Source organism: Trichechus manatus, unplaced genomic scaffold, assembly GCF_000243295.1.
Source record: "Trichechus manatus latirostris isolate Lorelei unplaced genomic scaffold, TriManLat1.0 scaffold00015, whole genome shotgun sequence".
NCBI classification, from domain to species: domain Eukaryota; kingdom Metazoa; phylum Chordata; class Mammalia; order Sirenia; family Trichechidae; genus Trichechus; species Trichechus manatus.
The window spans coordinates 2,771,403-2,781,973 of record NW_004443951.1 but is presented as its reverse complement, the minus strand read 5'-3'; the positions used below and the strand labels follow the sequence as shown (position 1 = coordinate 2,781,973).

General features: G+C 38.0%; 1 protein-coding gene across 2 annotated transcripts in view; it reads left to right on the top strand.

Annotated features, from left to right (window-relative positions):
- Positions 1-10,571, top strand: part of ZYG11B (zyg-11 family member B, cell cycle regulator) — a 116,354-nt gene that overhangs the window by 54,726 nt on the left and 51,057 nt on the right. For both annotated transcript variants that reach the window (XM_004371725.2, XM_023727061.1), the window contains exon 3: positions 1,165-1,919. In XM_004371725.2, coding sequence (XP_004371782.1) covers positions 1,165-1,919 — 755 coding nt within the window. The remainder of the gene's footprint in view (positions 1-1,164; positions 1,920-10,571) is intronic.

The window sequence follows — 10,571 nt, the reverse complement described above, 5'->3', positions numbered from 1 at the left end:
TATTTTCACCAAAAAAAAAAGTTTGAGAAGTTAGAGGGTTGACATGTTGTGGGGTTGTTAACCAATGTCATAGAACAATATGTGTACTACTGTTTCATGAGAAACTATTTGTTCTGTAAGCCTTCACCTGAAGTACAATAAAAAAAAAAAAATTGAAAAAAAGAATTAACCCAAGAGACTGAAGTTTCAGCTATAAAAAAACAAAACATTTTAAAATAAAAATTTATTTTGTGGCATAAACAAGAAAAACATTGATCTTAACCCAGGGTCTATTTCTGTTTTCTGGCATTTACATGGGCTCTTAGCAGAGGATCCTCAATGTGTGTGTGTGAAAGGAGTTCTAGTGAGTGCAGAAGAAGCCCAATGATGTGTAAGAAGAAGCTCCAGAGAAAAATAAAAAATAGTCTAGTGAGAGACAGATAAGTGAGAAGCAAATAGACATATATAGAATTACAATTTGTGATAGGTTTTCTGAGAGAAACAAACAGATCTAGTAGCTTAACACAAATGTTTATACCTCACTCATGGTACATAAACTCTGAAAGTCCGTGGAGGGTGCTGCTCCACGGTCACCCGAGGATCCAGGCTGTTGGAGGCTCCACCCTCATAAAGCTGCACTGTCTGGAACTTGAGCCTTCTCATTTTCCATAACAGGAGAAGGTAGCATGGAAATTCATGTACTGGCTGTTAGGTGCTTCAGTCTACAGCCCATTGGCCAGAATTAGTCACATGGCCCCATCTAATTCCAGGGGGTTGCTGGGAAATGTAACTTTCCATATGTCTAGCAAGGCAATGAGATGTATCAGTGAGTAAAATAGTAATGCCTATCATTGTCCTGATTCTGCCACTTGCTCTGTGATCTTTGATCCTCCCTGGAGCACAGTCAGGCAAGTCCCAGAAGTGGATTTTGTGACCAAAATGGCAAGGCGTCTTTCCTGAGCAACTAACATTGGTCCGAGAAAAGGACAAGGAAAGGTTGTGATCCCTTTCTGAGCCCCAGTTTACTCATTTATAAATTGTAGATAATATCCTTATTTCATGGAGTTGTGTGTATTAAATGAGATACTGTTTCATGGGAATGCTTTGTAAATATTAAGTATGATAGAAATTTTAGCTATTCTTTAACACTGTTCTGAAGTTAAAATGCTGCTTATTTTTCACCAGGTCTACTGAATGATGGAACTGTTGGTATTTTCCGGGGCAACCAGATGCGCTTAAAGCGAGCTTGCATTCGCAAAGCAAAGATCTCTGCTGTTGCTTTCCGGAAAGCTTTCTGCCACCACAAGTTAGTGGAACTTGATGCCACAGGTGTGAATGCTGACATCACTATTACAGACATCATCAGTGGGCTCGGCAGTAACAAATGGATCCAGCAAAATCTCCAGTGCCTAGTGCTGAACTCATTAACTCTCTCCCTTGAAGATCCTTATGAGCGGTGCTTCAGCCGGCTTTCTGGCCTTCGAGTTTTGAGCATCACCAATGTTCTCTTTTATAATGAAGACCTGGCTGAAGTTGCTTCATTGCCAAGATTAGAAAGCCTGGACATTTCTAACACCTCCATCACAGATATCACAGCTCTACTAGCCTGCAAAGACCGGCTCAAATCTCTAACCATGCACCACTTGAAATGTTTAAAAATGACAACTACACAGATACTGGATGTTGTTCAGGAACTAAAGCATCTGAATCATCTTGATATTTCAGATGATAAACAGTTCACATCAGACATAGCTCTTCGCTTACTAGAACAAAAGGCCATCCTACCCAATCTTGTCTCCCTGGATGTTTCTGGGAGAAAGCACGTGACAGATAAAGCTGTTGAAGCCTTTATTCAGCAACGACCCAGCATGCAGTTTGTAGGTTTGTTGGCCACTGATGCTGGCTACTCTGAATTCCTCACAGGCGAAGGACATTTGAAGGTTAGACTTTAAAAATGTATTATTTTGTCAGGCTAATGAATGTCTTAGTTGTATAAGAGTCCATTAAGATGAGCATCTAGTAATATATGGAACATGCTCGTGAAACAGGGCGTTGTATAGTGGAAGGTCTTTGCTTTAGAGTCAGAGACTAATTAAAATCACAGCTTTCTTGCTTCATGACCCAGAACATGCTATGATGTATCTTCTTTGAGTTTCCATTTCCCTATTTGTAAAATAGATATCGTTCCCACTTAGCAGAATTCTTCTGAAGATTAATAATTATATACATAAAGTGCAAGTCACATAGTAGGTCTTGGAAAAATGATAGTTGTTGTTATGATGGTAATATTTACATGTTTTGAACCATTTAAGCAGAACATTTCTAATGGATCACTTCAAAGAAACTTGGAATACCCTTGTTGAATTTAAAGTTCCCTGAGGAGATCTTTGCGTGGAAGTGGTAAAATTTTGCTTTTCTTAAAGTTTCTCAAGCCTATTAGATTAAATTCAGTTTAGCAAATATCTTTTGAGCTTGAGATTTAAAGATGAAAAAGATATAGGCCCTGCCTCCAAGGAGCTTAATCTGATGGGAATGGTAATGATGAGATGATCACAAATAACTATTAAGTCAAGAATTAGAGCAGTAGTTAATTGCTGTAAGAGAATAGGAGAAATTTTTTCTAGCTAGGGAATTTGGGGCTTCATGGAGACAATATCTGTGTTAGACCTTGAAGGATAGGACTGTGACAAGTTTGAGAAAGACCAATATTTTTCTGACACATACTATATCTCTTCAAAAAAAACCCAAACCTGTTACCATTGAGTCAATTTCAACTCATAGCGACCCTATAGGACAGAGTACAACTGCTCCATAGGGTTTCTAAGGAGCAGCTTGTGGATTCGAACTGCCGACCTTTTGGTTAACAGCCGAGCTCTTAACCACTGTGCCACCAGAGCTCCACTATATCCTTTAGATGCTTTATATTGCTAGGTATTAGCCCCATTTTAGAAGCCTTGGTGGCACAGTGGTTAAGCTCTCGGCTGTTAACCAAAAGGTTGGCAATTTGAACCTACCAGCTGCTCTGCGGGAGAAAGACTGTATTCTGCTTCTGTAAAGTTTACAGCCTTGGAAACCCTATGGGGCAGTTCTTCTGGTTTGGTTTGGAGCCTTATTCTATAGATAAGGAAACACAGGCTCTTAGAAATTATATGGTTTGCTATTAGTTAGAACCAACTTTTGTACTTACATCTGTCTGATTCCAGAGCCCTATTTTCCTCCCACTACTCACACCACTTGAATAGATGCATCCTTTGATCCTCCCTGGAGCACAGTCAGGCAAGTCCCAGAAGTGGATTTTGTGACCAAAATGGCAAGGCATCTTTCCTGAGCAACCAACATTGGTCCAAGAAAAGGACAAGGAAAGGTTAGGATTCCTCTTGGCTATACCTTGTAACATCTCAGTTCTTGGATTATTCGTAAATTCAGACTTTTATACTAGAATGTAGAAAATGATTTTGGGTCGCTCCTTTTCATTCATTTATCCAGCAAATATTTATCCATTGCCTCTGTGCTCTAGACACTGTGCTAAACATGGGGATTTGGTAGGGAGCCCAGACATACATGATCTTGCCCTCATGGAGCTTGTAATTTAGTGAGGGAGTCAGACGTTAATCAAATAATTTCAGATATATACATACACGCACACATACACATACATGCTTTAAACTGTGTAGTGCTAAGATTATAGAGCAATGCTCAATGCTATATCTTAGGGTACTGAACAGAGAGACTCAACTTAGTTTAAGGCTTCTCTGAGGAATGATGAAAGAGTGGAGATCTTAAAGGTGAGGCTTGGTAAAGAGAACAATGTAAGGCTGTGTGGTAGGAAGGAGTATAATACAGCCGAAGAACTGAAAGAATGCCACTGTGGCTAGAGCTCAATAGGAGAGAGCTGCAGGAGAAATCAGATGAGGCTGGAGAAGTAGGCCAGGGCCAGACCTGGCAAGGCCTTCAGCAGTATGCTAGAATAACAGCTAGTATCAGAGCCTGTCCTTGAATCATTGGACTGGTTTTTATTTTTAAAGTATTATTTATTTTTGGTAAAAATATACACAGCAAAACCTAGTCCCATTCAACAGTTTCTAGACGTAATGTTCAATGATACTGGTTACATTTTTCACATTGGGTCAACATTCTCGTCATTTCTGTTCTAGTTGTTTCACTCTCCTTGACTTAAACTCCCTGCCCCCCACCCTTCTCATCTATGCTTTAAAATAGCTGTTGTTTATTTGGCTTTACATAGATAATTTTTTAAAAGAATGTAATACTCAAGGGTGACAATCTATACTTTTGGGGGGGCATGGAATCCTTGTTTTAAGATTTTTTTTTTAACACATAATTTCCTTTGGACTATTTGATTCCAATGCCTGTGTCCTTTCCATAGGATAACTTACTACCTCTGTTAGAGTATCTTAGTTCTGCCTTTCTCCCCAGTTTCTAGTCCCTCCACAGATGGTTTTCATACCGTAGAGTTTCCACCTCTATCATTGCTATTCAGCCACCCAGTTTTCTCTTCTGTCACTATCAGTTTCCTGAACTTTCCACTTCTTCGTAACTAGGATTCTTACTTTCGTTGGCCACCTTATTCACGGACTCTGGGGTTACCTACCAAACTATGGCTCCCAGCTCCTGGGAATCATTGGAAATGTGCTAAATCCAGTGCCAGTTATCAGTCATCATCTTATGTGACCCAAAGTGATATTTGACAGTTTATCTTGCCTTCCTCCTTGAAATACTTTTTTTTTACAGGATATCATACTTGTCCACCCCTGCTGCCCCCCTCTCCCCCCCACTTTTCGGACTACTCAGTCTCAGTTTCCTTTGTGGGTTCTTACACATCTTCCAGGTGTCTAAAAGGTTGGAGTATTCTATCCCTCAGTCCTATCCTCAAGTCATTATCCTATATGCTGATGACTCCTAAATTTATATCTCCAGCCTAGACCTCTCCCTTGAACTCAGATTCCTGTATTGAACTGCATTAATCAATGTGCAGTGGATGTTGTTGTTGTTGTTGTTGTGTGCCATGAAGGTACAAAAAAATTTTTTAAGCAGACGAGTTGGTCCATTTCAAAAAACATATGCTATTACTTTTTTAAGATGTCTGAGTTTGTGCTCCTGCCCTTGAGAAATTTTAGTCTAGTGAAGAGGAGACAGACAAATTTTAAAATAGCTTTAATACAGTCTGAAAGATACTATAATAGAGTTATGTGCAGAGTGCTATAAGGAAATTTTTCCATGGAGTATGAATTTTAGTGGTAAGGAAAGTTTCTCTATTTTAAATTGTTTGCCAAAACTAGTACATGCAAGCACTGTGGTTTTTTAATCTAAGATATGAAGTTAATTTAATTGAAGATGCTTATAGTTTGAGGAGCCAGATTGCTTGATTTGAGGGTTTATCAGTGGCAACAGAAGTGCTGATCAGTGAATAAAACGTTGTTGTTGTGTGCCATTGAGTCAATTCTGACTCATAGCAAATAAAACGTATAGGTAATGAAATTGATTTAAAGTATTTAACATTCCAGTAACAAAAGTTCTTTAATTTTATATTCACAGGTAACTTGAGCTGTATTTCATATAAGAAATTTATAAAGTTGTTGGAACTAATCAAATGTGGATTAAAAAAGCCTGACCTAGATCATTGTTACATTTTTTCCCTTCTGCAAGTCTTTTATTTCATATGACATTACAAGGCTTTTGTAACATCTGAAGGTTACAGAAGAGACTGGACTCGTACATCTTCATATCTGTTGGTCACAGAATACTAGGAAAGATATATCCATTCATCATGGTTATTGACAGTGTATTTTATTCTAGTCACTGTGCTAATATCTGATGATAAAAAGATGAATTAAACAAGGACCAGAGGAGGAAAACATTTAGCAAGTGAAATAATTCGATAAATTAGTGCTCTCTAAACTGTTTTGAAAATGCATTTCTAAAGTTTTGAGCTTACATCTCCGTTGTCTATCATATGCATCTATTTATTTATAAATTATACATATGCAATACTATACTAGTCTATTAGATATAAAACATACACACAAAATATAGAAATTGTAAAAGGATGGGATAGACAAAATAAAACAGTGTTTTTAACTGTCTTGCTAATTTTGATGGCTTCATGCCATCTTTAGCTACTATACCAAGGCATACTATATATTTAGGGTGAGGTTCATCATTAATGATGATGGATTGACTCCTTATTTCAGGTAGTCTTGATAATTTCTATTTCTTATTTTTTTGGCTGGCTTGTCTTAAATGATACCATTTTTATACATAAAAGTATTACATCTGCCATTTTCAAAGTTTGCTTATTTCATTATTATCTTTAGTTCATAGCTTCTTTGAAGGGTTAGTTCAAAGTAAATAATATAATCCCTAAATACACTTTATAGGGCACACACAAACTGCAGTATGTTACAGCAAAGGCGCAAGTGAGGGGATTGAAGCTAGACTGTGATATGTGACATGTAACTGGCTGACAGAGATGGCGTTTTCATCCATATATTAAATATTAAAACCAAACCAGTTGCCATTGAGTGGATTCCGACTCATGGTGACCCCATGTGTGTCAGAGTAGAACTGTGCTTCGTAAGATGTTCAATGGCTGATTTTTCAGAAGTAAATCACTGGCATTTCTTCTGAGGAGATTCTGAGTGGACTCAAACCTCCAAGCTTTTGGTTAGCAGCAAGCACATTAACCATTTGCACTACCTAGGAAGTATATATTAAAAACTAGTAAGGCTTAATTTCCTTCTCTTTTGATAATATAAGTGCCTAAGGGAGTCAAGGGGGACTTTTTGCTCCCATATCACCATTTTTATTTCCAAAACTTTTTCATCACTTTTAACAGAACTCTGTACCTATTAAGTAATAATTCCTCATTCCCACTTAGTAACCACTAATCTACTTTCTGTTTTTTATGCATTTATCTGTTTTAGATATTTCATGTAAGTAGAATCATACAATATTTACCCTTTTGTGCCTGGCTTATTTCACTTAGCATAATGTTGTGAAGGTTCATCCATGTCATAGCATGTATCAGAACCTTATTTTTTTTTTTTTATTGTTGTACTTTAAGTGAAAGTTTACAATTCAAGTTAGTCTTTCATACAAAAATTTATACATACATTGTTATGTGACCTTGGTTGCTCTCCCTATACTGTGACAGCACACTCTTCCTTTCCACCCCGGATTTCCTGTGTCCATTCAACCAACTCCTGACCCTCTCTGCCTTCTCATCTCACCTCTGGACAGGAGCTGCCCATTTAGTCTCATGTATCTACTTAAGCTAAGAAGCACACTCTTCACGAATATCATTTTATGTCCCCATAGTCCAGTCTAATCTTTGTCGGAGGAGTTGGCCTCAGGAATAGTTTTAGTTTTGGGCTAACAGAGAGTCTGGGGGCCATGTCTTCTGGGGTCCCTCCAGTCTCAATCAAACCATTAAGTCTCATCTTTTTACTTATTTGAGTTCTGCATCCCACTTTTCTCCTGCTCCGTCAGGGATTCTCTGTTGTGTTCGCTGTCAGGGCAGTCATTGTGAGAACCTCATTTCTTTATGTCTAAATAATATTTCATTGTATGTATGTACCACATTTTGTTTATCCATTCTATGCTGAAGGACATTTGGTTGTTTCCACCAAGGAGAACTTTTGAATTACATTGTAAAGATGAGGAACATTTTCCCAAGCAGAGACTGGAAGGAAAACCTTTCCAGACAGGAAGAACAGCATTTATAAAGGGAAGATAGAACACATTGCATTAGGGGAACAGCAAGAAGTTGTGTGTGATGTTGTTGTGGTTAGATGCCATCAAGTCGGTTTTGACTCTTAGCGTGTAATAGGAACATCATATTATCTGAGGGTGTTACAGAAATTAGATGTGAAGTTTCTTATATGTGATGCTAAGGAGCATCAGAAGTTATCTTTCACTTAGTTTGTTACCAGCTTTGGGACCATGACTTTTCTTTTAATTCATTCAAAAACTATTTTTTAATGTCTACTGTGTGCAGCTTGGAGCCCTGGTGGTGCAGTAGTTAAGAGCTTGGCTGCTAACTAAGAGGTCTGTAGTTCCAGTCCTCCAGCCTCTCCTTGGAAACCCTATGGGGCAGTTCTAACTGTCCTTTAGGGTTGCTATGAGTCAGAATCGACTCAATAGCAACGAGTTTGGTTGTTTTTTTTTTAATGCACAGTTTATTGTACTTAAGGCTAGGGATACAGAGGTACAGTGACACACAGTGCCCATGATGACCCTATAGAGTTTTCTGTCTAAAGGAGAAAATAAATAAATTTAAAAAGCAATTACAAGGTCACAATAGCTGGTAAGCTATTGGGGCTATCAGAGGAGTCATCTCAGTGTGATGCTTACTCTTGTTTTTTCTTTCCTTAGGCTACATGTTGATTTTTTGTTAAATTTTGGTGATAAAAGTTTCTTCAAAATCTTGTTAAGGTATCTCAGGTGACCTTTTTTCTATACCTTCCATCTACCTCCTAATTCTTCATCTGTACACCCTGTCTAGTCTCATGTCCTTCCAGGTAGATTAGCAAGGCCTCGTTTTTAGTGTTTAGTCTCATATCTCTTACTTTTGTCTACGCCATTTAGCTATGCTTTTCTATTCAACATTTATTCAAATGCTCTAAACCCTGTCTTCTACAAGAAGAATAGTGATCATTTCTTTCAAAAATCTGATTCTTACAACTCTCTCTTAATCCACCACTTTGCTGAATACACTGTAATTATTTTTTGCCTAGTTTTTATAAAATCAATATGTTCTTAGCCACTGAACTAAACATGTATGATTCAGTTGATCTAGGATAGAACAGAAGAGCTTTGAAACCATCAGAGAGGTTGTAGATATTAGCCAATTAATTCAAAGAGCAAAAATTTCAGAATAGCATGCAGATAGGGAATCTGGACTACATCAGTTCTCAAGATATTTTCTTATTTTACGTTAGAAAGCCTTCACCCTAAAATATCCTTCTGAATCCATAAGAAAAAGTTCAGGGTAATTCAAAGAGAACTGAACACTTTCCAAAATTTTGTTATTAAATAACTGGACTTGCATATATGAACATGTAGTCAAAACCAATTTCAATGTAATAATATATATCAACTAAAAGTATAAAAATCATTTTGTAGATAAGTTAAATTGTTATTTCTGTGATGTGACAAATACTCAATATATGCCCTTGTGCCACTGGCATATTAATTTATATTAGACTTTTATATCTATATCAGGATGCAGTAGTGGTTCAGTGGTAGAATTCTTACCTTCCATGTGAGAGACCAAGGTTTGATTGCCAGAGAATGCACATCCAAGTGCAGCCACCACCTGTCTGTCGGTGGAGGCTTGCATGTTGCTGTGGTGCTGAACAGGTTTCAGCAGAGCTTCCAGAATAAGACAGACTAGGAAGAAAGGCCTGATAATGGACTTCCAAAAAATCAGCCAGTGAAAACCCTGTGGATCACAACAGTTCAATCCCGTTGTGCATTGAGTTGCTGTGAGTCAGGGCCCGACTCTATGGCAGCTAACAACAATATCATATATCAGTGGTTGAAATGGCAGCCATGATGCATCTCTTCGTTTCCTCAAAGCTGCTGCAAATTACACTTGAATGCCATGTGTTTATATGAAACCTAGTTACTGAGTAATATAATTTTAAAGTATTTGATTGTTTTTGTATCACCCTTTATAATGCTTTTGCCAAAAAGAATCTTCCAACTTAATGAGAACCCCAGTTTTTGTTTTGTGTATGTTTGTGTGTGTGTGTTAAACCTTCTTATTGTAAAATAAAACACATACAGAGACCACACCTAACAAGTTGTTGTTAGGTGCCTTTGAGTCAGTTCCAACTAGATAGCAACCCTTCGTACAACAGAACGAAACACTGTCCGGTCCTGTGCCATCCTGACCATCATCATGCTTGAACCCATTGTTGCAGCCACTGTGTCAGTCCATCTCATTAAGGGTCTTTCTCTTTTTCGCTGACCCTCTGCCAAGCATGATGTCCTTCTCCCGGGACTGGTCCCTCCTGATAACATGTACAAAATATGTGAGACGAAGTCTTGCCATCCTTGCTTCTAATGAGCATTCTGGCTGTAGTTCTTCTAAGACAGATTTGTTCATTCTTTTGGCAGTCCATGCTATATTCAATGTTCTTGGCCAACACCATAATTTAAAGGCATCATTTCTTCTTAAGTCTTCCTTCTTCATTGTCCAGCTTTCACATGCATATGAGGCAATTGAAAACACCATGGCTTGGGTCAGGCACACCTTAGTCTTCAAGGTGACGTCTTAGCTTTTCAACACTTTAAAGAGGCCTTTTGCAGCAGATTTGCCCAATGTAATGCGTCTTTCAATTTCTTGACTGCTGTTTCCATGGGTGTTGATTGTGGATCCAACTAAAATGCAATCCATGACAACTTCCATAGTTTCTCCATTTATCATGATGTTCCTTGTTGGTCCAGTTGTGAGGATTTTTGTTTTATTTATGTTGAGGTGTAATCCATACTGAAGGGTGTGGTCTTTGATCTTTATCAGTAAGTGCTTCAAGTCCTTTTGACTTTCAGCAAGCAAGGTTGTGTCATCT